This window comes from Camelus dromedarius, chromosome 8 (genome assembly GCF_036321535.1).
Source record: "Camelus dromedarius isolate mCamDro1 chromosome 8, mCamDro1.pat, whole genome shotgun sequence".
In the NCBI taxonomy this organism is placed as follows: domain Eukaryota; kingdom Metazoa; phylum Chordata; class Mammalia; order Artiodactyla; family Camelidae; genus Camelus; species Camelus dromedarius.
The window spans coordinates 2443933-2470445 of record NC_087443.1 but is presented as its reverse complement, the minus strand read 5'-3'; the positions used below and the strand labels follow the sequence as shown (position 1 = coordinate 2470445).

General features: G+C 45.1%; 1 protein-coding gene and 1 pseudogene across 2 annotated transcripts in view; one reads left to right on the top strand and one right to left on the bottom strand.

Moving 5' to 3' along the window:
- HEATR1 (HEAT repeat containing 1) overlaps positions 1-26513 on the bottom strand; it is a 45745-nt gene that overhangs the window by 14624 nt on the left and 4608 nt on the right. For both annotated transcript variants that reach the window (XR_010381800.1, XM_031460811.2), the window contains exons 5-28: positions 26373-26474; positions 25800-25940; positions 24810-25021; positions 24523-24656; positions 23308-23410; positions 22325-22435; positions 21834-21951; positions 18661-18768; positions 16208-16303; positions 15691-15779; positions 14329-14540; positions 13901-14022; positions 13122-13313; positions 11453-11636; positions 11175-11311; positions 10273-10465; positions 6371-6540; positions 5641-5799; positions 4109-4351; positions 3714-3845; positions 1725-1828; positions 1413-1556; positions 704-822; positions 491-612 (exon numbers count right to left, since the gene is read on the bottom strand). Coding sequence is in view for 1 of the 2 variants with exons in the window: in XM_031460811.2 (XP_031316671.2) it covers positions 491-612; positions 704-822; positions 1413-1556; positions 1725-1828; positions 3714-3845; positions 4109-4351; positions 5641-5799; positions 6371-6540; positions 10273-10465; positions 11175-11311; positions 11453-11636; positions 13122-13313; positions 13901-14022; positions 14329-14540; positions 15691-15779; positions 16208-16303; positions 18661-18768; positions 21834-21951; positions 22325-22435; positions 23308-23410; positions 24523-24656; positions 24810-25021; positions 25800-25940; positions 26373-26474 (3447 nt within the window). In the remaining variant the exon portion in view is untranslated. The remainder of the gene's footprint in view (positions 1-490; positions 613-703; positions 823-1412; positions 1557-1724; positions 1829-3713; positions 3846-4108; positions 4352-5640; positions 5800-6370; positions 6541-10272; positions 10466-11174; positions 11312-11452; positions 11637-13121; positions 13314-13900; positions 14023-14328; positions 14541-15690; positions 15780-16207; positions 16304-18660; positions 18769-21833; positions 21952-22324; positions 22436-23307; positions 23411-24522; positions 24657-24809; positions 25022-25799; positions 25941-26372; positions 26475-26513) is intronic.
- On the top strand, positions 18764-20721 carry LOC116155688 (cyclic AMP-dependent transcription factor ATF-1-like; annotated as a pseudogene).

Below are 26513 nucleotides of genomic sequence, written 5' to 3'. Positions count from 1 at the left end.
TCATGGGGGTGGCTGATTCCCCAGCGTGGAAGTAATCCCAACCTCTTCAAAACATCTTCAGATGACACACTTCTGTAAGGGACACGGCTTTTCTTTAACAGCGGTAGTGTGTCACCACATTAATTTTCTTAAATCACTGGTTGAAAGCCGTGTGAGGATTACCTGAGGAGTCACGGGAGTCTTTCCAGACAGCACAGCACAGCCCCACGTGTGGGAGTGACCCTGCCCCAGGCACTGTGCTAGGAGCTAGCCAGGAACCCTCACTGCAGCCCTATGAAGGTCGCTGTTATTCTGCACTTTACAAAAAGGGGCACCAAAGCTTAGCAAGACCAACCAGCTCACAGTCTCGGCCACTGAAGAGGCAGGGCTGACAGGTCCCAGCGCTGGAAGATCCCAACCACCACTGAATTCAAAGCAGTGCACGCCGGTGGGTCCCCACAGAAGAGACGCCGGAACCCCGGCCCGAGTACTCAGAGCGACCGGCACTCACAGGAAATATCCCAGCGACAGCGCCCAGAAGTAAGAGGGCCTGGTGGTGGGTCTGAGGCATCTCGGAGAGGCGGATGCACTGAACTATCAACTCCACGTTGAACTTCTCCTCGTCAAGAACATCTGCAGGGTGAAAAAGAAAAACCCCAAGTGGGTGGCACGACCCCCCTCAAGCAGACCACCCTCCCTGCCCTCCTTCCCACACAGCACACACCTGTGGGTATCCTGCCGCCATCTGGAGAGAGCTTCTGGCAGATGCTGAGCAAGCAACTCAGAATTAGCTGTCTGGTGTACTCCATGCTGCCCTGCTCCAGCGGCAGAGGCTCCAAGCTCCTTCAGGACGCCCGGGGAGGAGGGGTGGGGGGTGAGAGAGACGCAGAAGGTCAGCGCTGCACTGATGCCCAACTGTCCAGAGCACACATTCAGAAAGGGAAACTACACTACGAACATTAACCACCGAGTCTACAAGCACGGTGTGAGTCTAGTTTCCTCCTGCAGGCGGACGCTTACGACAACCACCCCCCGCCTGCACGCTCATCGCCTTGTTCTGAACCTCCTAGGACAGCCGGGACAACCTCTTTCCTTCTGGTCGACAGCTCACACCCACAATTCAGTGCAGACACTACAGCGATCTAACCACACGCACCCAAAAAATGCAGCCGGTGTCCCCTGTTTAACAAATACAAGCAATGCCGTCCCAGGGACGTGGGACTGGAAGCCAAGAAGGCAAGCAGGGGCGCGGGGCCGCGGGCCGCGGGGCCGCGGGGTGAAGGTCAGGCTCAGGCACTGGCAGTGCGTCCCCATAGCCTTCTGTACATCCTTCAGCCGCAGCCTTCACGCGCTTTGCCTTGCAGAGCGCTGAATAAGCAAGACGGGCAAGAGTCAGAGCCTCACTCCCTGCCAGGCTGGAGGCCGGGCGTTACCTCGACAGCAGGCTGAAGAGAGCCGGGACCAGCAGCTGAGGGCTCCTGAGCTTCTTCTTGTGCTGCAGTAATTCCAGGATGAGGGTTACTCTTTGCCAGTAAGAACCTCCAACGTCCTGACCAGATTCCAGATCCTGTGATTTTCTGGGGAACACACACGACAAACAGTTAGAAAAGCAAACGCTATCGATGCTAAGGAAAAATCATCGCACCCGATTACGCCAAGCTGACGGGCATCGGAAAGTCACAGCAGTTCCATGATGCTCGGGGAGGGGGGGAGCCGCAGGCTCTCCCTGCGCTCGGGGCTCTTACTTCTGCTGCATCTTCTGCCTCCTTGCTTGCTGGATCGTGCCCAAGGGCTTCGTTTTATCTGGTGGCTCCAGTTCTATTCTGACTTGTTCAGCATTAACGGAAATCTGAAACAGGAAGAAGGCTGATGACAGAATTCCACGGGGTACAACCAGAGCAGTCACCTTGGAGAGATGCAGTGAAAACATATTCTGCCTCCCTGCGATGCGAGGGCCAGACTGATCCCCAAAGGCAAACACCACCGACAACTGCTCACATATTCTTCTGGAAATTTCCCACATACCAACAGCTCTATCGGGATGAAACGTGTAACAGAATTCAGACACCCCTGGATGGTCTGAACACTCCCGAGGGTGAAGCCGCCAGAGCGAGCCCACAGCGGAGCTACAGAAGCAGCGCCAGCGAGGCATCCGCTGACAGCGTGTGAGATCTTCTGGTGCCACGAGAGGGACACGGAAGCTAACTGCCTAAATACACATATTTCCGTCAGGAGAAATATTAAAGGTATTTATTGATTCTTATCTTGAGAAATAAATGAATCCAAATATAAGTAAAATTTAAAATTTATGTGAAGGATTTAAGAAAAAGACTGAAATGAATGTATTATCATCTTCCTGAAAAAGAAAGACTCTTGATAATGTATGATTTTACTTCCCAAATTAAACTGTTTCCATTCAAAATTTTATTGGTAATCTTTCTACCCTGACAGTGTTTTTCCAAAGTTTATCAGGGAGAAAAAGTCAAAAGCATGAAGTTAAAAATCTGGAAAGTCAGAGAGAAAGGGGTAAGAAAAACTACGATAACTGAAACCAAATACAGCTAAGACCGTAACGGATCTGGGGTGCACTTCAGGTGCATGCCGGGGGGCACGAGAAACAAGAGGATGGTCTTAAACCTGAGTGTAGAGAGCTTAAGAATGGAAGGGCCAGTAACCTAGACTCCCGCTTACTACGTGACAGCAAGGTAAGTTTCAGAGGAATTAAAGGCTACCTGCGATAATTCAAATTAAAGGAAAGTTAGAACAAAGTGGAACTGAGCCCCTGCCAGACTCGCAGAGTGGATGTCTCATCTTTGGGATAAAAGGAGACAGAAGGGAGGAGAGCAGTCTGCAGACATGAATATTCCAAATTTCAACGTTTACATATATAAAAATAGTAAAAACAGAAATAAGGATCGGGAAACACTGCAAGTATTATATAATTTTAGTATCTTTATTCTGTAAAAGGCTCTTCTTGGTAACAAAAACAATAAAAAATGTGCTTCACAAGAAAACTCAGTAAATAAGCATGAGGGAAGGTGTTCAAAACAGCAGTAGCAGACCAGGTGCTGTGTGTCCAACAGGGGGTGAAGCTGGCACGTGCAGGTCAGGTGGGGGCAGGCTAAGAAAAGATGAAGCTCACACACGTGCAGGCAGAAGCGTGTCACACACCCTGCTGCTCTGCACCCTGCTTTGTGTCACTTATCTCAGACACCTAAGTACAGACGCTAAAATTCTGAGACCTGCGGAACCTGAATACCAGAACTTCACCACACAATTACCTGTTTTTGTGGAAGCGTTTTCCTAGAAACGTAACAGAACAAAGCAGAGTAACGAGGCGGTCACCCTCTACAGCCAGGTTCAATACGCACGCAGACCAACGAGCGGCACCTCCATTCCGCCCGGTTAAGTCATTCCACGACTGCTCAGATTAAGCAGCAGAGTCTGTTGCCCAGCTGGACGGCAGGCACCACGCATTCCTACTCCCTACATGAGAGGCAGACCCTCCCACACACCCTGCCTGTTCTAAACGACAGATGTTTCCTACGATAAAGATAATGGTGAAGACTTGTAACTTCAATTCTGCACTTCTCTGCGACCTGCGTTTCTACGATTCTGGCTACTGGGGACATCTGACTTCCTAAAAGCACTATTAAATGGAGGATGCTTGCACACAGTGTTACCTGGAAGAGAACGAACATGAGTAAACAAATGACAGAAAGCTCACAACTTACCCCTTTAAAAACACTGCTAACAGTCTGAGCACAGCGTGCGTCTTTGCAGTTCACCAGTAAATCGAACAACACGCACAGAAGCTTCTGTTGAACCCTTTCATCTGATACAGCTGCAAAAAACGGCTTCGTAATCTAGAGGCAGAAAGAGGGCAACTGAGCTCAGTGAATACACGTGAATTCCAGAACAGTCTTCCTGTCTGTCCCTCTTACAGCGTGAAACTGTTCGTCAGTTTGTCAGTTTCAGTGACTCATGTACATCATTCAGTTCTGCGAAATGGGTCAGATATACCATATTATTCCTTTAAAACATACCCAGTCCATGATCTTCTCCAAGTAAATCAGTACAAGTTTTTAAAAGCTTGAACACGCGTTAGTTTCTGAAAGAAGTCACTGACCTTTCCAAGAGCTGTAATCCGAACGGCTGGCATTCCTGCGTAAAGCTCCTTTGTTGTGTGCACAGCTTTTATGAATATATCGAGACTCTTCGGGTCCTTGTGTAAAAGGGAAGCTGAGTATTCGTTGTATTTTCCCAGAGAGAGGTGCAGAGCAATGGCCTCGTCTTTCAGGACGGCTGTGGGCTCCTTCTGGATCTTGTCTAGTAGTTGTTCGATCATAGGCAACAGCTGAGAAAGCACTGTCTAAAGTTTGGAAAACTCATTAGTAAACAGTTATCTATACTGATGAAAGCTTCTCGTGCTGTATAAAGACACCCAAAGATACCACGCTGCAAGACTGAGAGCCCAGCCTGAGGAAAAAGCCCAAAATGACGACCTCCCAGACACCAAGACGGCTATTCATCCAAGCCGGACACCCAGGTCCCCTTTGACAGCTCAGTCTGCAACGGGCAAAAGCTCTAAACTCTTCCAAAATGACAGGAGAAACGATCTGCGAGCATCCTGACTTTGTGAAAACAGGAAATACAAACTTCAAGTTTCACACAAAAGAAATAAATTTTAGCTTTTCTAAAATGCTGCACACTTCCTCAAACAATGTTTCCAACTTGGCGTAATTAATACTAGTTCAAATTATGTCTGTGAAGTCTTTTAACAACGAAACCAGGAGCAGCAAATTATGGCTTGCAGACCAAATCCCGAGGGCCGCCTGGGTTTGGCAGTTTTGCTTCCTCAAACACAGGCACGCTCACTGTCTACGTACTGTCGGGGGCTGCTTTCCCAATACGATGGCAGACCTGAGTGCCCTGCAGACTGCAGCCCACAGAACCTAAAACAGTCACCGTCTGGTCCTTTGCAGAACAAGATGGTCAACTCCCAGTTTCAACCCTAGCGGGGACAACCGGAGCTGACAAAGGCTATCTGTTCGAGCGCACCACGGCAGTGGAGGCAAATGGCTTTTACTCCGTTTTACCCCCCTTTGTTCCCCAAGTTGCAGTCCATCCAAGGATGGTAAAGTACACAGGCATTTTTGGAACACGAGGACCAAGAGCATTTTTTCTCTGCTTATGAGCACACACTGTCACACCACCAAGTCTCCTCTGTGTCACAGGCTTCCTCGACAACTTAATGAAAGCTACAGACGCTCCCCCAAGAAAAACGTCTGACATACGTTTTAAAATAAAGTGAGTGATCCTGGGATGTACACAAGCCTTTATGTCCAAATCTATCACCTCGAGGAGGGTTTTCACCCGGAGAACAAACACACCCTGATGGGTTTTCAGCAGCACGTCATCCGTGTTCTTCCCCATGTGACTTTTAAATTCATTTAAAATCAAGTCCACGATTAGATGGGATGACACACGATTTCAAAATGGAAAGAAACTCACTGATTCTTGCCTCTTGTATCCTGTGTATTTTTCTCCCCCGCCCCCAATCAGTAAGAAAATGCTCCTGTGTGGACACGTAGCTCCCACTGCGTCCTGCTTATGTGAGTGGCAGCAAGCCTTCAGTGACACCGCGCGGAACGGGCATACCTCACTGTTGACTTCCCGAAGCACCTTCATCAATTCTTTTCCAACGTACGATGGGCAACTATATATGCAATTAAGTAAGGTTTTCAAAGTTTCAGACAACTTCTGATGAGATTTCACTTTCTTTTCTCTCTGTAGCTCCTCAAATAAAGTAGCCAAATCCTAGGATACAGAAAAGGAAACTGGATTTAAAAAAAACAAACAAAAAAGCCAAGGAGCCACCGAGGCCACGGGTACTACTGACTGAGGGTTCTCTCCCACGCGATGCGACGCCACTCGTGATTTTTCACCTCCCCTGAAGCCTTAGCAGAAAGCGGAGAACCACCCACCGGCTAGCTTACTATCAAAAGCTCCACGCTGCCCTCTCAGCCGGTGGACAAGGAGCAGAAATGAAACGTGGTACTGTCTTTCTAACACGGGCTGGGGGGAGGGCACAGCTCAGTGGTGGGGCGTGTGCTTAGCACGCAGGGCCCAGGGTCAATCCCCAGTCCCTCCGTTAAACAAGCAAACTTAATCCCCCAATAAGTAAATACATAAAAGGTAACTGCCGCTTAAAAATTCTTTTTAATTTAAAAAAATTAAAAAGGAAAGAAAATAGGGGGAGAAAGACGTGCAGACGCTGACACAGCAGTTTCTAAACTTGATGACGTAGTCACCGGAATCCCTACAAAGCAGAAGGCCAGGAAAGGAGAAGAGGCTAGCGAGCCTCCATCTCCTCTGCGAACGAGTCTACCTGAACAACGTAGGTGGCGTCTGAGGTGGTCTCCTCCGCTTTCGCAACCAAGTGCTGTACCAGCAGGTGGAAGTGGGAGGCCGCTCCGCCAAGGGCCTGCAGGCAGAGCGCGGCAGCCCTCCGGACCTCTTTCACGGGGCTCCCCAGACTAACGAGGAGAGACGGCACCACTAAACCAAAGGGAAAAACGTGTATGTAACAACTTAAAAACTGAACGACTACAAAATTTAAATAGTACCAAAGGGGGGCACGACGGACAGCCTTCCTCCCAACCCAAACTCCCTCTCTAAAGACCAGTCGCTGTTTAATTTTGTCTGCTGTTCTAGAGAAATGTCAGGCATCCGCTGGCACGTCCTCCTGAAAATACACAGATGAGGTACAGTATTCACACCCTGTTCTGCGCTGCCCGGCGCCACAGCTCAACGTCTGCTGCAAGTGTTTTCCGTGAAAGTACACACATACCTACAGAATCCTTTTAAAATTGTACACAGATTTCCATGTGTATTTTCCAAGCTTTTTTAGACCAGTTGCTGACTGGTAAAAGTTGAGATTGTTCCTACTCTTTACACATTACAAATGCTGCCACAAACACCACTGTACATACATCCTCGCACAAGTGTGCAAAGGAATTGACCCATTTGTGCATTTTGTTTTGCAAATATTTTGTCCTGAACTGATGTATATTTTCACTTTACCTTTTGCTGTGCAAACTTTATAGCTTTATAGAAAAATTTTTCTTCTAGTTCCGTATTTGCTTAGAAAGGCCCTCCCCACTCTAAGTGAACGTTTCAAGCACCTGCCTCTGTAGTTAGAGAGAGACCGTATGTACTCCATGTTTTCTTCTAACACTAGAGCTAACCTTCTTAATGTGAAGTCTTTACTTCAGGTGGAATTTCTAAGAAATAATGTTGGAGTCAAACTTTTAAAATGTTTCCAAAAGGCTAGCCAGGTGTGTCCTGTTTAACAATCCACCCAAGAACCCCACAGGTCTGGGACGTCAGCTTTATCATTTCACACGTCCCATCAGTATCTGAAACTTAGCTATTTCTGTCAACTAGTGCTTCCAGAACCAAGTTCAGTAACGGTGATGACTTTAACAGGAATGCTTGTTCACGCAAACGCACAGAAAATACTACCTTTTGACTTGAGAAGTATGGCCACCGCGTTACTCCAGTTTTGCTGTCACTTAATTACGATTTATTACTGATCTTTAGCTAACGCCCTTTCAGACCTCTGGACACGATGGTAAAGTTTCCTCCTTTAACAGTGATAGGATCAATTACATTAACAGAGTTCCTTATTCTGAAATAATTTTGTATTGTTGGAATGAACTCTATCTGGGAAAATGTTTGTTCTCTAAAATAATGCTAATGGACCCAGCAAATATTCTATTTAGAATTTTTGCATTATTATTCAAAGCAGTCATGGCTTTCTGTCTGTAAGCAGTGTCAGTTTTCAGAGTTACGCTGGTCCTATGAGTTACGTTCCTCCGCTCTATGCCCTGCCTGTTCAACAGCACTGAGATTACCTGCGTCAGGGATCTGGTAGAATGCATCTGTGTAATCACTGATTCAGAGGTTTTTTAAAAGAAATCTCTGGGATAAAGAGGCGCCCAACTCCTTTTATGGCAATTAGTTACTTACGCTCTATCCCATACCACTTACTGGGGCACATTCTGGTGACTTTCCCCTTACTATAAAAGATCTGCTCCACACATACTACTTCTGGAATGCTAAGACAGAGTGTGACAAGCTTTCATACACATACACGGTCATGGGAAAGCTGGGAAGTCCTTCCTGGTCTCCATCACATTAATTTATAAAATAAAGCCACAAGTAAACAGCCGGAAAGTTGAATTCAGACAAAGGGGAGTTTCAGATCAAGATATCTATTTGCTAAAATTCCCAGTAAGGTGGGGCAGGGCTTCCAGAAAAATACAAATTCAGAAACAAATTCAAAGTACTAACTACAATGGTTACCATGTTCACATACGGTACTAGAACTCAAGATAAGTCAAAGCTACATTATAAAAGTAATCAGCTTTTAGGAAGGTCTTTCCATTTAAAAATCTGTGTGACTTCATTCTACCAACAAATTTACTTTGATTTAAAATAGCGTATTTTATATAAAAGCTGGAAACCATACTTGAGTTCTGCTCTTGAACACGTAAGTAAGCTCACTACACCGATAAGGCACAGCAAACCAACGGGAGCCCCAGCTTGTGTCAGACGCTTACTCATTTAGCGAGGATGCGCCGTATGCCAGCCCGAGCTGGGGGACGTATTTGCACAGAAACGTGAAATGATGGTTGGAGTCCCAAGCCACTGACAGAACTTAACTCGCGTAATTGTAATATTGCAACGCCCCCCCCCCTTCTGACTAGCACACTGTCTTTGGTAAATCTATGAACACACACAGCAGCCAGCACTCCCGCGGCGCGGAGGCTCTGGGACAGGCGTGACGAGCGAGGCCCTGGGGGACCTGAGCTTCGAGGAGAGCACGGTGCCTCCCCTGCACTCAGCGGAGGACTGTGCCAGGGCTGCGCAGCATAAATGCCGGAGCGCTTCGGGAAGGGGCAGGTGACGGAAGGCAGGCAGCGGGGGCGGGGGGGGGGGGCCCAGGCTGCGGCAACCCCAGGGGAGTCAGGTCCCCGGCCCTGCTGTTCACAGACCGCGGGACACAGCCTCCTCAGGAGCCACCACCTTTGACGCCAAAGCACAGCAGACATTACACACCCAGTTAGAAATCGAAACAGTTATGATCTTTCTGAAAACTCACAAGTTTACCAGCAGATAACTATTAATAAATTATGCTATCTCCATAGGATGGAATACTCTTCAGACATATAAAAGAAAGATAAAAGTCTACGCTTGTTAATACAGACAGACGTTTATAGTGTATTAACTGAAAAAGTTTAAAAATGCCCAGGAAGTTCTCATCCAAAACACTTGAAAAAAACCGTAAAAGTAAATCCACCTCAAGTAGAGGCTGCAATTTTATAGTAAGTAGTGGGGGAAGAACTACACTCATGGGATTTTATTTTGTAAGTAAAACTTGAAACTGTGTGTCTGTTTTACCTCATATATAACAAAATTTTGGTTACATCTGTGATAACATGTTCTTTCAAGGAGCTAATAAATGATAAACATTGAGAAATTATTCTGGGAAAAATGTATAACCATTCATAGACCATTTAGAAAGAGTGATTTTGGAATTAAAAAAATCAAGCAAGAACGCCTCCAGGTTTCCCATGGGCCGCTTACTCCACCGGAACCTAGGTGACCCGTCATCCTCAGCAAGGCTGTCACCTTCGACCCCCACAGGTGTAATTCTGCCAGGCCCTCTCATCTGTCACCCGCTTTCTAGGTCAAGCCACTCTGCAGTGTCACAGTCATCAACTTCATGAAATTCTGCATCTCTTGCAAAAGGCAAAATTTCACTTTATAGAAAACAGAAATTTTATTTTGGGGAATTTCATTAGTGAGTGCCTAGCCTGAAAATGTCTTACACGTGGTGAGAGACAAACCCAGGAGGGCGGTCTGAACAGAGGCCCGCTTTACAAGCAGCAGCTGGACACTGAGTTGTATTATGTGGTCTGGCTTCCCTAGATGGTCCCGCTCCTGCTGGAGCTGAGAACACGGACAGCTGGATACTGAAAGCCTGTGATCAGTCACCTGCCTTTTTTATTGTCTGTCTCGGTGAGTTTCTACAACTGACATTTAAAACCTAAAAACAAGCTTAGAAGTAACCAGAAACCACCTACACATACACACATACATGCATACACACACTCGTACAGAGACGGCACACTCAGTATTAATAAAAAAAAAAGAAATTCTCTAAACTACAACCGTCACACGCTACACGGCGGTGACAGAAGGTGACGGCGCCACACGCAGTACCTGGCGACGACGCGGACGCCAGCTGGTGGCGGCACGGCGCCTCCTGAGAGGACAGCAGCACGCGGCCGACGTACAGGGCTTGGGTCTGCAGTGCAGCCGTCACTTTGCAGCTCAGCGGGTCTGCAAGGCTGGAGCCGTAGGTCCATAAAACAGAAAGGAACCTGAAGAACTGGGAAATGTCTTCCAGATGCACCTACGTTAAAACAAAAAAGAGACAGTGAAGTTTAATTCTTACTCAAATTAAGTTGGTTCCAAATCCTCTTTCACTACTGTGTTAGCCACAGGAAACACGCCATTCATTGCAACGCTTTCCTTTGCTGAATCACTCAGTTCCTCCATACTTGGCGTGTGAACTGGGAAGGACACAACACAAGGCAGAGACTGGCGTCCAGTGGACTCACTAGGACTCTGCACCCAAACACACCGGACGACAGCAGGAAAAGCGAGGTCACTACGCAGAAAAAGCGAGACAGGAGTGGCGTGGGGGAAGCCCCACTAAGAAAGTCCTCGAGGGACAGCACGAGCGATGTCAGGGTAAATGCCGCAGAGGGCAGGTAGGACCAGGACAGAGAACCGACCCCAGTCCTGGCCGACGGAGGGCGCGGCGCTGCGACCAAAGCTCTTAGCCGAGTGACTCCACGTGTCCTAAACTGCTTCTCTGAGCATCAGTTTCCTGCCGGTGAGGGCAGGAGTCAACCCAATGGACGGGCCCGCTGTGACTAGCAAACGGCTGACCAGGCCCGACCGGCGTCAGGACTCAGCGCCGCTTCACAGGGCCTGCGTTTATCTTCACGCTCTCCACTGCTGAGAGTACTTTCACTGTCATTAAGAACTTCCCAGCTAAACTGATCCATGACACCTTCTTAAAGGGAAGAGCATGCCTGAAGAAGACGCGCCAGTACCTTTACAAAAAGCTTCATCAGGACGCGGAAGTGCGCGGCGTCGGCAGCACCGAGCACCACCTCGAAGAGCCCGAGCAGCAGGCGCAGGTAGCCTCGGCCGTCCTCCTGCAGCCGCTCGGGGTTCCACCAGGCGCCGCCTACGGGACGGGGAGGAAAGGAGACGCGGTGTGTGAGCCGCGGGGACACACAGCCGGGAGCCTTGCACTCAAGACAAGACAGCCGTGAAGTCAGCAGTCGGTTCTCAGAACACCACCATCGAGGACCCCCAGCTCGCCTACCTTCAGGAAATGACTTAGGACGCTTGAGCGCGTGAATAAAATTTTTCAGTGAAAACACGAGTAAAACTGCGTCCTCCACGGCCATGCTCTGGGCAGCTCTAAGCTGTTCCACGTAATGTGCCCACAGCTCCAGGGGTATCCCTCTGTCCCTCATCAGCTCCGGATGCCACTCCGAGGGGATCTCCTGAAATGTTAAAAGGAGCAAAACCAGTGCACGTTTAACGGGGCCCTGAACATGGTTACACAGACAGACCAGCGGATGTACCACTGGGTCACGGGCAAAATTGTGTCCACACGTGCACTGAGGTGGGGAGAGGATTAACAGTTTTAATCAGATTCTTAACGAGGTCTAATCATCACTATTCTCGAGAAAAGACACAAACAAGTTAACTGTGGCTTGATTTTACCTATGTTTTCTTAAAACACCACCCCTGAAGACAAACCTTATTCATATAAATTATGCTGATCAAGTAAAAGGTGGAAATAAATAGGCATGTTTCTAAACAGAAAGAAAGGGTGGGGTTTCCAGGAGATCGTTAACAGGACTGTTCTCACTGTACACTCGCATTGCTAATCTGAAGAGGGCCCAGGGTGAGAGCCCCAACCCTGCAGATGATTCCAAACAAGAAGCAAGACGTTCAGGTGTTTAGAAATCGTACTACAAACGCCAGGAGGTAGCATGGGAAACGGGGCAGGAAAATGACAGGCCAACTCCGTACAGGTGAGTGCAGAGCAGTGACCTGGAAGTAAAACGATCCAAAGCCAGACCCCTAAGACAGTCTCTGGTGAGGGGTTTCCTGGCTCGTGTGCTGCAACAGCCGGGAAGATGCTCGAGCCTCTCAGGAAGCCTGTCGTACGTAAAGCGACCTGCTGTCCGCGCACACAAACAACCCCCAACATGTCCGCACTGCAATGCCGAGACCAAAGACAGCCCGGCTCACACTGTCACAGAGATACAGAGAAGTTCAGAGGGGCCCATCTGGGCTACTTTTTAAATATGAAGAGTCACATCAATTTAGCTGACAACGGCTATGACCAGAACTTACAAAATCCTGAGGGCACATATGAATGTGAACAAGATGTGATCAGTTTAGCAGCCCCCATACCAAGGACCCCTCTGAATTCTGGAGGGCGTACAAAAACAAAACACTACTATATGGCAGATACTAGAAGAAACCATCTACAACCTCAAGGTGTGGTATCAGATAAAAGTATCAACACACGACACACGTGCCTTGGCAGTACTGTCAGAGACAACAGCAGGCTGGCGAAGCCCAAGTCTGTGTGATACTAAAGTAACACAAAAGATCTATCCTCGTAAACAAAAGAATGGAACAGTACTTTGTTCAGTACAAACACATCCAGCGAGCGCCTCACCCCAGAGGCAGCTGAGTACAGCTCGGATCATCACCCAGTGAGGATGGTTCGGGGAGAGTCAGCCATCAGACACAGAACACCGCAACCCTGAAAGTCCGCGGTTCAGCGACACTTTCTGCAAAAGGGAGAGAGCACTAACTCCCTGTCTGCTGCCGCCCAAGCTGCCTCACCCCTCACCCCTAGGATCCTAAGACGCAGCACCTCGGCCTCCGATTTTCAGTTCTGCTGCGACCCACAGGCCAGGCTGTCACTCTGCTCCACGCTCAGCCTCCCAGACTCTGCAGCTCCTTACCACTGTAGTAATGACACCTTCCAGCTGCTTTATTTTTTTCTGTAACAAACTGAAGACTCTTGTCGCAAATGGAAAGTGAGTTTCTTTTAAGGATGAACAGCAAGAAACAAGCACAGCCAGGACCACGTGGAAGGTCACTTTCTGCTTCGGGCTACAGGGCTCCTTTTCTCCAATGCTTATTAAATCCTCCACCTCGGGAAATAAACATACTCCGTTATTGGTAGCTCTCGGTTTGCACATAAACAATTTTCTCTACTTCTGCTTATCTAGGTATCCTGTATCTCATGTTTAGAGTGAGATGATAAATATAAAGTCTTAAAAAAGTAGTAAGCCTTGATTTCTGAGTAATTATAAAAATAAATAATTTCAGAAATTAACAGTGAACATCACTGTACTTGCCAACTAGATGTTTTTACATCTAATACCTCTGAAAGGTTTATTTAGTAAAGGGAAAGAAAATTTCACCTCTTTTAGATTGTTATTTTAACAAAAAAATGTGACTTTACCATTTTAAACGAGGAAAAAACGGTTAAAAAGTACATGATATTGGAGTCCTTCTCCAATATACAACCACAATGAAATAAATGATACAAAATGTTACGAATTTTAGATGATCTGCAAAATATACTAAATAACATTATATATTTTTAAAACAAAACAACGTACTCAAGAATGGAAAAGTTATTTAAAAAAAGGCTTTAGTAAAGCAGACACTGAGAATCCAGGGAGACGGGGAGAAGGAAGTCCAGGGGGTGGCGTGGACTTGGCTGCACACCCACCATCTTTAACATGGAAGAGGGGTCCCCTGACTTTATGTTGTCAGCCAGCAACTCAATCATCTTCTGATTTGCTGCACCAATTAGTTCTCCTGGCTTTGTGCTTTTAATCACATTTTCAAGAGCTGTTTAAAAAAAAAAAAAGACTTGAACACCAGAGGGCACTTACGTCACCAACACTCACCTAAAGATCACACAGAGCAAGGAATTCAGGCAAAAGGTTTACAATTTTCCTACGAAGGTCTGCTGTCTGTTTTTCCTTTCATCCAGTTCAGTGGGCCAGCTTCCTTTTCACTATGTCCTTTCCATCTTAGCAAAAATTTTAAACAGTCTTGCTAGCATGTAACAGCTACAGCCAAGTTTTACCTGCACTTATCTTTTTTTTTTTGGTCACCTGTTCACCTTTTCTAAAAAACAACTGCATTTCTTACCTTCTCTCCAGCCCCTTAATACAGGGTGCAAAGAGCAAATTCCTGACTTTGACAAATAGACCGCCATTTTCACCTCAGGGGACTCCGCATCGTCACTGGCGATGACCATAAACGGCAGCAGATGCACCACCACCTGATCTGACAGCTGACCATTCCCTCTCAGGACCTCTTCTCTAGTCAGTATGCCTGCTGCTATCTCGAGTACCTTGTACCTAAAAGATACGGAAGCACAATTCAGTTGAGAGACACATTAGAGACTTGAGTTCAGCAAAGAATCATCCTGGTCTCTTTACCAAACCCATTACTCACAAATATCAAGACATCACTTAAAATCCATGCTAAGGGGAAAGGATATAGCTCAGTGATAGAGCGTGTGCTTGGCATGCATGAGGTCCTGGGTTCAGTCCCCAGTATCTCCATTAAACCAACCAACCTAATCCACCCCCTCCTCCGCCCAAATCCATGCATAAAGGAATTATTTGGGACAATAATCTTTTTTTTTTAATTGGAGTACAGTCAGTTACGACGTGTCAATTTCTGGTGTACAGCACAATGTTCTAGTCATACATAGCATATATTTGTTTTCACATTATTTTCCATTAAAGGTTATCACAAGATATTGAACATAGTTCCCTGTGCTATACAGAACTTTTTTTAAAAATCTATTTTTATATATAGTGGCTAACATTTGCAAATCTCAAACTCCAAAATTTAATCCCTTCCCACCCCCTTTCCCCAGTAACCATAAGACTGTTTACTACATCTGCAAGTCTGGGACAGTAATCTTAAATGAACTCTGTCAAATCTTTTTTTTAAAGAAATCATTAGGTTAACTACAACGTTAAACATACTATTACACTATATGTCTCAAGTCCACTAGAAATCAGAGATTCACTTACAAGTCAAAAAATACTATCCGAGCACACACTGTGCGCTAAGAACTAAACAGGCTACAAAAACCTACGACACGCCCTCAGCTTCCGAGGAGCTCAGTCGTTTTTCCATGCAAAAGCCCTGGTGTCAAAATGAAATGACAGAAGCTCAGCAAATACTACAGGGGGAACCATGTACCTCTAAGCTCATTTTGTATTTGTTTAATATATTCCTATTTGTTGTTAATTATAAAGTAACATACTACACTCATAAAAAATCAAACACACAGAACTATGCAAAGTACAAAACTAAAGCTCCTTACCACCCTACTTCCCAGATCTCAGCAACACATCACACATTATACTTCTCTTTCCGCTGCATTAAGGAAAGTCTCAAACACAGAGAACAGTGCGTGAACCCAAGCAAACCCAAATACAAGTGAGCTTGATACAAGAATCTCACCCATGTATCGTGTAAGTGAATACGTACCATCCCCTATTTTTTGAAAGTTCTGCCCTTCGAAAAAGATTCAGAAGATTTGAAACTGTCACTTCTGAACTGAAGTGTTGTTTGAAAACCTAGAGGAAAAAAAAAACCATAATTAATTTTTACTTGCTTCAAATACATACGGTGCTTGTTAAACAAAACTTAAGAAGTTATGAATTATGAAGAATGTATCTCCCAAGAACCCTAGTATCATCTAAGTTTGAGAGTGACTTCTCAAAAGTGGCGTTCATGGGCCAATTTTCCACGACCCCCAGGAATTCACTCTTAATAAAAATTCAGTGTACTTTTCCTTCTTGAAAGAATTTCCAAATGCATAAAACTGTGCAGTCCAATTACTCCCATGAGCTCTCCCCAACCAGGCTTAAGTCTGTGCTCTCAGGAGAACAAACTTCCCACGGGAGAATAATTTCCCCATACGTTCCTGCCAAGAGCAGAGCATCATGTGAGAAAGAGTAAGAAAACACAGACAAAACGTGCATTTCAAAACGAGGTCACTCACCTCAAAAGCGTTCACAGCTGACAAGACAACGTCTATACTCTCATCGCCTAATCGGGTTAAAACAGCTTCTTTTATGAAAGACTCGTCAATACTCTCCTGAGCAACAGAAAAAAAAATGTTTAGTTGTCCCTGAAACCTCTCGAGACGTGACCCTAGAGAGGAAGCGGGAACACCCCAGAACACCCATCAAGGGGCACAGGCTCGCGGCCCCGGGTGCAAAGGCAGAGCTAAGCACACCTGAGTGAACCAGGCAATCTCAGAAGGTCCCTGTAGATGAGAAGTTGGTACAAACTCTCCCCAGTTTCCACTGAAGATATAGTAAGATATAATGGAAATGCCAAATGTAGCTTCCGCACTGAAGAGTTCATCGTGCTGAAACAAGAGCCTAGGTACTGGGAGTGCACTGACTAAAGAACCAGACTGCCCAGGTCTCAACCCCGGCTCCACCACCGCCTGGCCGTGTGACCTTGAGCAAGCTGCTTACCCTTTCCAGGCCTCCCCGTTCTCATCTACGAAACAAGGCTACTGAGAGCGCCTACGTCAAAGGGCCGTTACAGGATTAAATAATACAAGTCCGTGCCTTAAATAGAGTAAGCACTGCTAAAAGCTAGCTACGAACTTTCAAGATTTTTACAAGGACAGGGACATGCACTGAGAAGCCAGTCTGCCAAAAAAAAAAAAAAATCCTATTTTTAAGTAACAAAAGACAATAAAGCATACGATCGTGCACCATAACAGGAAAATAAGACTAACCAAACCGAATCTCTCTCTATCCACAGATGGGGAGAGAGAAAAAAAAGTAACCCTACAAAAAAAAATGTGCATCAGAAGGTTGGGAGACAAGAAGTAAAACCCCTAGAATTCGCAAAACTGAAGTCAAAGCTTCATGTATCAAATGCCAGAATTCCCCCAAAAGCCAACAAAAACAGCCCAGTCTGGGTTCTAGAAGAGAAGAGAGCCTACGTCCTGCCACTGACGCAGAAGGGGAAGGAAGTCGAAGCACGCAAAGACAGACGCCGACTGCAGCCACAGCACGTAGCCTGTGAAGCTGAATGTCTGCATTGCGCTTCGTTGAAAAACTAACACATCCGAGGTCAGGGGAGGCCAGGATCAAAAAAAGGAAGGCTGAGAAGGGCTTCCAGACTCAGAGATTCCAGGACAACCTTTTAATTCTAGACACTAAAATCTCCCTATTACAACAAAGAGCAGTATTCACTGAGTTTAATTATCAAACAAATCAATAAGACAAACTTATCAACCACTTTTAAAATTAAGTATAACCTAAAAATACAAAAGAACAAAAAAAATCTTTTTTACATTACAAGTCAAATATTAAAGACAGTAAAATTCAAACTGAGATGAATTTAACGTGGTAATTATAAGTAGCTGAAATTAAATCCTACACATAACATGCATGTGGTTTTAACTGCCAGGACACAAGTCTGGGGTTCGGTGCGTGCACACCTCTGTGTGCTGTGAGGAAACTAAGCTCTGCTACCGTGTTTCTCTGGCCCAGAAATTTGCCAAATATGCAAAAGGCAGTACATGAGGTGATCTTAGAAACTACACAGATGAACAGTCCTATTTTAATTTTATTAAGAACAGTAAAATGTATATACAACTAGAACTTCAAACTCATGATACGAAGGGCTATGTAAAGTAGATGAATTAGATGAGCTACGAGGATACAATGTGCAGCACAGGAAATACAGTCAGTGTTTTAGAACCACCTTGCATGGAGTATAATCTACAAAAATGCCGAATTACTAAGCTGTACACTTGAAACTAACAAGTCGACCATCACTGAATTTTAAAAAGCCTATGTAAAAAACGAGTCCATGTGAAGGACGCTGAAGAAAAGCTTCAAGGAAGCAGCGTCAGCGGTGAGCGAACGCGGCAAAAAGTCTGCTTGAATGGCTGACGTTCGGAAAACACCGCTCTATGTGAATCACTGCGGAGCCTCTGTAAAACACCATGTTGGTACAAAGGCTTTGTCTACAAATTAAGCTATAGCTTCTGTACTTACTACTTGGAGCCACCAAAATTTTAAACTGTGACCAGCAGGGACTGAAATCATAAACAGGGCTCCAAAAGCGATCACTCTGATGTCCCCAAACAGGCTCACGTTAAATTTAAGACCATCAAATTCAAGTGTCAAAACTAGAAAATTCCGGTAACACATGAACCTCTGTGAATTAATCTATGAATTCTAGCCTGAAAAACTCACCTACAGCTAAACTAACCACCCGTGACGGGGAAACACAGGAGAACAGCTGCCACCCAGGCACACACAGGTCACAGCCCTGACTCTCCATCCCGTGCACTCTCAGCCACTTTATTAGGCTTATCTCTGTCATTAACACTGACTCTCGGTGGTAACTTCAGCTTCTTATTCTAGAATTACACTGTTCATCGTAAGGATAAGGACGTCAGAAAAGAACGCGGACACCAACCTGTGACGTTTCCATGATGTTTCTCAGATGATTAACGGCCAGAAGTCTCACAGGAGCAAGCGGATGATTCAGACTGAGCATCAAGGAGGTATCAGAATCTGCTAAAAACTAGAGGATTCATCACAATTACCAAATGATTTCGCCATTAAATCTGAGCAACGTGCTATCAAAAAGGAAAACCAGAGGAGAGGAAACCACCCCAAGCTGCCCAACGTGTTCAGTAACAACTGTCTGATTTCAGAGACCAAAAAGCAAAGCAAACCAAAGGTAAAAAGTTAAGCAAAATCTCAGCCTCCAGAACACAGTGTGAATTACAATGTTGTGATTTCGTGTATATTTGTGCCTTTAGGTTGAAAGCAGTGAAGTAATTCTGTATTCTTTATGGACATCTGATTCCAAGGTGAAAAACACCAAAGACAAATCTCTATATTAGCACCTAAATGAAAATATAAATTAAAAAAATGGATCGCTGACTGCAGTCTACAAGAGGCAGGCAGGTCGGGCGTGAGTTAAGGCCGGGCCAACAGCCCTGGGCCAGATCAAGCAGCAGCTGAGCTGAGCGCCACGCCACTAAGCCAAGGAAACCACCCCACCGAGTGGCCTCCTGGCCCCGAGCAGGTGCTGGCCTCAGCAGACAGGCGTTGGGGGGAGTGGAGGTGGAGGTCCCGCTGCCCCGAGGAATCACAGCTGATTATGGAAGGCTCTCACAAGAGTAACGCTTCAGAAACAGCACCTCAATCTGACTCAACAGTTCAGGGACCCCCTATTCCTCATATTGCTCAACAACTTCATCAGCAAGTGACGAGTCTCAGGACTCATCCAACACACGGGCTCCGCACAGAAAGCCCACGGGATCCTAGCACGGCGCCCATCTGCAGAGATCTTTTCAAAGATCTAGCTTCTAAAGATATCTGGGGCAGGAAAGGAGAAGGAGAAAACCCTGGAGTTTCTGTAGTCACTTCCAGTCTGATCAGACTAGCACTGGACGGCACACTGCCACTGCCCCTAGTGGAGCCTTATAGCTGGCCAGCCCAGGCAGACGGTCCAGGGGCTTCACATGCCTACCACGACAAACTCAGAGGGTCCCCAGCAAGGCACAACGCTCCAGCAGACACAAGCCTCTGCTGGGCGGTAATACTTGTGCGCAGCAACCAGGCAGCTGCACAAACCACGCTGGGAGCTACGCAGACACACCTTCAGCCACTTGCTACCACAAACTGCGGTGATGACATCTCCTGCGCCCTTACATCTCAGACAACTCCGACCGAGGGCCCCCAAGGAAAGGAGAAATAAGACTGATGAAAAACACAGAAGCTGCTCAAGAACGCCACAGAGAGAAGAAAGAGTGTGTGAAATGCCTGGAAAACCGAGCTGCAGTCCTGGAAAATCAAAGTAAAACTCTAACAGAAAAGTTAAAAACTCTGAAGGATCTTTATTCTAATAAAAGTGCTTGATTCTTAAAGAAAATACTTCTGCAGACTTGCCTAAAAAGTAGATGGGTTTCTTTTCTTTTTGATGGAGCTTTATAAATTAAAAGGTCAAAAATGAAGCTTTTTATTTAGGCTTTTGCAACTCAAAAATATCTTAGGCAAGAGATCTGGTGACAGAGGATAAAGCAGAAAATGACCTCAAGGAAGTTACTGGCACAACTGGAAGCTCTGTAAAAATTATACCTACTCAAGAAGAAATGAACATTCACCAGCTCCCACCAATAGATTCTAAACTACAAGCAGAAAAGCTGACACATAACTAAATATATAAATTATGTGCTCTGATTATGTACACTTGTTCTACTGTCGGATCTTAAATGGGTGTTTAAAAGCTTGTTTTTTGGACTTGAGAGGGTTGAGATGGGGTTAATCATGTTTGAGGCCTTGTCCTAAAAGGCATCTAAGGTGCATGAATGGAGTGTGGTGACTGTAACAGTTTTTATCAGAATGCAGAGAATTGTTTAAAAGTCTGATGCTTTTAGTTTGTTTTTTTGGTTACTCTGGGAATGGTGATTTTCTACAAATATTTAATAAATTGTTTTTTGATTCTCTACTCCAACTGCAGTTGAATATACACTACTTATTTTGTTGTGCTTTACCAGAATGGAATGCTTACAGGCCCTTAAGATGATATTAGAGGATTTAAAAATCTTTCTGAAGATGCAGACCAAGGTTTTTCAAGAAGATTTTATAATCAATTTAATGCAAGGTTTATCAGATTCTAAAACAGTAGCATTATTAAGGCAATTTTATGTTAGAGACTGTTTTGTAATGTACCAAATGGTACATATGTAAGAAAAGTGACTGTCAATATATTTTTATAGCTAATCTTTATAAATTCTGAAGTTGTTTTTAATTATTATTTTAAATGTTTATATAGGTTGTTAGTTTAAAAAAAGTATTTCGCACCTCAAAGCATCATTTTTGTATTATGAGAAGTTTACAGATTGGCTGGTATTTCAACTGTAAGTTTTGTATGCAGTTTACCCAGAGTTCAAAACCGCTGGTCAGCACACCCGGGTTTAAACCTCTGAGTCCCAGTTTGTACATACTCTGAGACCGTCCCGCCAACTCCTGTGCGCTTCTTAGACAATACGTGCTGCACTGTTGGCTATGACATCGAGGACATTTGATAAAGTTTTTAAAAACTGATCACTGAAGAGAGAATGCAATTCATCTGAATGATACAACAGTGACACTCAGATTAGTGACAACTTAGGTTATTTACGTATTTCGACTAAGAAGGAAGTCCATCAACCTACAATTTGGGAATGAAATACCAATAAAGATCAAAGTCTAATTACAGATGAGAAAAGCCAAAATAATTATACTTTTCTTCATAATATTTATTTTCCAGGCTAATTATAAGAACTACTTAAACGTCTAACTTTTAGTATAAAGACTTAGGGTGAATTATCAGAAAATCCCTGAAGTTCTAACATAACACTTTTCCTAAGTATGACATGCACAGTTATTTAAAAAATTAATTGTACCCTTCTCCAGTTATCTAATTCCTGCCTCAGAGTCTTACTTCAGGTAACTAGGCAAACCTGTATAAAACCTTCTCTCTCCATGAAACTTTCCAAAGAGAGGACTGAGGTTGCAAACTTCCTTCCTGGGCTCTTCACGCGACCACATCCGTGTGGCACCCGTAAGTGTCATAAACCCCCAAGACAAAGCTACCTGGTACTTTCCTCCGCTTGTAGAAAGGGAGATAAACTGGTGGAAAAGCTCCTGCTTCTTCACGTCTGTGACCTCCTTTAGGTGTTCCTCTAACACAGCATCTAATGTTCTGGGGTACCTGGGATGAAATCAAAGGGTTAGTTTGTTATTCCTAATAAAGGTATTAACCACACACGCTGTATGTGCATAAAGGAGAAATAAAACTTTTCAAACTACTGAGACTGAAGCAAATTTGGACAAATGGAGTATGCAAACTGATCCTGATCAATTATCACCACTGCTTCAACACCAGAAGGTCTCTCTGTAAAAAATCATACGCTCATAGTCCCCACACCACCCCTATTTCCTCTCGCATTTCCGGCACGGTGAGACCCTGAAACTGTCCCTCCTGAAAGGAAGCAAAGAGCAGGCTTCGTGCAGTCCAGTCCCTGTATTAAGCTGCGACCTGAGGACCACCTCTTCACAAACAAGAAGCCACACACGCAACCCACCTGCTTTCTAGAAGTCTGATAAGTGGAAGAAACTGTTCGTTAAGCAGAGAGACTTTATCAGGATGGATTTCTTCCTGTGAGCTGTACGAAATATACTCTTCAAAAAGGAGGCTGCAAAACAAAGCAAATGCCAGCAGACACGAGAGTTACTACTTACTGAACACTTACTATGTTCTAAGGACTCTGGAAAACATCACCTCTGTCAGACCTCCACGCGGCAGAGAGCAGACCTAGTTCACAGATACACAAAGCCGGGGCTAAGAAGCCTGACGGAGCCCGAGGTCGAAGGGAACGGCACCAAGAGCCAACGCCGGGCGTGCCCGGCTCCGCCCCAGGAAGTACAGCTGGGTCTGCAGCCCCAGGCGGACCCGAGCCCAAGCTCTCCACAGTCCTTCACCTACTTGGCTCGTGTAACCCACACGCCACCCGTGGGAGCCAGGGCACGAATGACACACACCAGCAGACAGGTGCCTGCCCCACGACACACCCCAGCAAAGCCAGACCCACGCAGCCTGACCTTCAGAACCACCCCCTCGTAGCCTGGGGGTGACAGAGGGCAGGCAGACCGACGTGAGACTGCACTGCCTACCTTCCTGCCCCCGTGTCAAGCAAGCAAGAAAACGGAGACGGTGCTGGCTTTACTTCATGCCAACACTCAATTACTACTACCCGCTGTGATGTGCTGTCTCAGGTATTTTGGTCCATTTATCAACAGGAAATTTTAAACAATCACAAATTACATGTAGAATAACCCAAATGTAGCTTCACTACTAACTTTCCATGATCACGTACAGGCACAAAAGACAGACGAGAGACATTACTTCTTTTTCTTCTGCCACAATTATTGGGCTAAGCACTTAGGATTAAACGAAATGACACGGACAAATTACATTACAAAGGGATACTGGAAATCTGTTAGCCAACCCTGAAAACTACACTTAGCCCCAGAAATACAAATCATAAACGTCAAAGCAGCAGCGTACCTGGCCAACAAGTGGTCCAAGCCGCTCTTCAGCGGTACACTGGAGAGCACGGCTTCCAAGAGTCGCCTGCAGGTTTGCCCATCCAGCTCTTCAGCTTCTTCTCCTTAGCACATAACAAGTTAAAATCAACTGGGTGAATTTTTGCATGCCTATGTTATTAGGTGTTATTACGTCATTAACCGCAGAAATAGCTTTAAAAACATACATACTGACCTCCAGCTTTTTACCTGTTTTCAAAAATGCACTTCACCCACTTAGTCATTTACATTTTTCACACCAATTCTGTATACAGTTCTCTCATTTATCCTTTATCTGAAACTCTCTATATTCTAAAAAAACAAATACTATCACGCCTCTCTCATTAATGAAACAGAAATCCAAAATATACAGTCTTCCCCAGGTCTCACTGCAAGTGGTGAAGCTGGGACCTGATTCTACGTCTCAGCAAACCCCCTGTGAAAACAGGCCACACCTCCACCTCATTACCTCCTCGCTGAGCCCAGAGCTGTCACCTCCTGGCCCAGATTTACGACTGAATGAATGTAAGCCCTGGCTGCACCACTCATCACCAACAGAACAAGAGAGATACACTTTCATTTGCATCAGCCATGTTTCTGAAACTCACATTTAAACTGAGGTGTGGTTACGCACACCTCATTTCCCAACAGACTAACGTAACTGTAGAGATGATGTGTGTCTTTCTTAGCCCAGCAGTAACAGGACCAAGAACTTCTTATCTTTCTGTATTTATTGAAGGATAAAAAACATAATGCAAATAATCACTCTAATTAACTTTTTGGCTTTTTATGCATGAGATTTTCTTGGTCTTAAATTCTCAATGACTCAAGAGATAAAAACTTTTTGGTAACTGGATATTCACTGTAATATAGCTCATTAAGTATCTGTATGAGAAGGTAAAATTTTACTCAGAAACATATTTTAATTGTTTTAAAAAGAATTCCAGTCTTATTCGAGACTGAAAACACACATTTAAAAAAAATACTAAGCATATCACTGACTTAACAAGGATCTCCCTTTGACCAACCTGCTCTCCACCCCAAAAGTTTCTTACACGAGAAAAATAGTTAAATCACACAAAAACAACTGGAAAGCAGAAGCTCTAAGTATCTTAAAGATACTAACAAAGATGTGGTTCCTATTTTAAGAGAATCACATGAGAGCAAGTCTCTGGACAAGAAAAGTACACCCACACACCTGTGACGTGACGAATGATGGAAGTGACCAGGTGGGGAAGCATGTAGCGCAGGAGAGGGCCGACGTCGTGCGTCTCCGAGATCCTCTGGAGCAGCGTGACGAGGTCAGGAACGCTGCACAAGTGCGGAAATGGCCTGTGAAGCGGCAGCAACATAAGGTGTTGGCTTTACACGTGAGACAACAAATGGCAATTTTTAAAAATAGCATAAAACGTCCTATGAAAAAATCACTAAAAATAACTTCATCTTCCTCTAATTACTATCACTTCTCAATTCAGCTGTACGTACTTTTTCCCAAGGCTCTCTGGCTTCTGTCTCTGCAGGACCACTATCAAGCAACCCAGTCCATCCCTGACCAAAGAGGGAATTTTGGTCAAAGTTCTGATGATCTGTGAAGCCAGTGAGTTGACGAAGGTGTCTTCCATGGTCACTTTCACAGAAATCTGACATATTATCATGTACGTCGCAGCTCTGTAATCTGGTAAAGATGATTTCAATCCCTAAATATTTTTTAAAATGCAAGGAAAAATGATAAACTATGTTATTTTATTCTACTTTAAATGTTATTTTATTTTAACAAACTGGAAGTGTCATAAATTAGAGATTAACACAGCCTAACAGACACTGAGAGTCAACACCCCTCGGAAATGAAAAATCAAGGTGCTGCCCCCTTCTGAGCAGACACGGAAACCAGACAAGAGTCCTGGGTAACAGAAGGGTGACAGAAGGTCTCCCGAGTCCAACACCCACCACACACCCTAGCGGGAGCCAGGGAGTCCTCCTCTCCATGCGAACACCGCCTGCGTACGGCAGACTCGAACCAGAAACGAACCAGCGTCTGACTAGAGACAGTAATTCGGGGACACTGGTGGGAAGTTAAAGCAGTGCCTCCGAGGGGAACCTGGGAAGCTGAGCGGGGATGAGGCACTTGGGGAGAACCACGGAGCAGCAGGAGTCAACGCAAAAAGAACGATGAGAGAGCCTCTGCCCTGAAGAGATTCTCTCCTCCTCCTCTCTCCGGTGATGTAAAATGACTGCTAAGAAAATGAGTCTGGGAGGAGCTGGCAGGGCCAAACGCTTATTAAGGGGCCCTAATTAAGATCCCACTCTTAAGTTTTTAAGACAAAAGAAGTTATATTTTTACCTAAAAATTAAATCTCATCAGCCACCTGAAATAAACTGTCAAGGTAAAAACATTTATGTCGAAGTGAAATTTTCAAAAGCAGGAAAATCCCTTCAGGTACAAAATAATCTACTTTACACATAAGCCGGGCCAACCTTTTGAATGTATGGAAACAGCTTGGCAACTATGTTGTCTGATATGTCCTCGGCGGCCACCAGAGCTGACACCAGGGTAGAAGCATAGAAAGTCAAGAGCACCCTCAGCTGAGCTGAGCCCCCAGGGTGCGTGGCAAAAACCTGGAACACAAAGCACAAAACGCACTGAAGAGGGAAAGGCCGACCAGATGAAAGCACACACTCGTTTACAGCTCTCCTCACCTACTGCAGGCTGACAGCTGCGTTCTGACCACACGCAACATTAAATACACAAATTTAATGGTTCAATTAGATATGACAAGAATGAACCACCTTCCTGATGTTCTTAGGCTGTCTCCTTGTTTAAACAGTCAGTGGAAACACAATTTGGCAAGGAGAATAATTTTTGTAGAAAAACAGCTTTGGTCATGGAAGACTGATTAAACTGTTCATGATCCAAGACAGCAGATCACTCAACAAAAAGGACGTGTTCAAGGTACCACCGATATTAGAAAAGACCTTTGTATGTTTTTTCATTCAGACAAAGCAACCTTCTAATGGAATTATACATTCGTGAAAGAATACACTACTCACCTTCACAGATTTTGTCACCAGACTACAAATGAAATCCATGAACCCAAGATCCCTGTAGCAGTGGGTGGCCAAAGTTCCCTTAGCTAAGGGCACTCCAGATTGCTATGAGACAAAAAGAACCGACGATTACTCAGCACATTC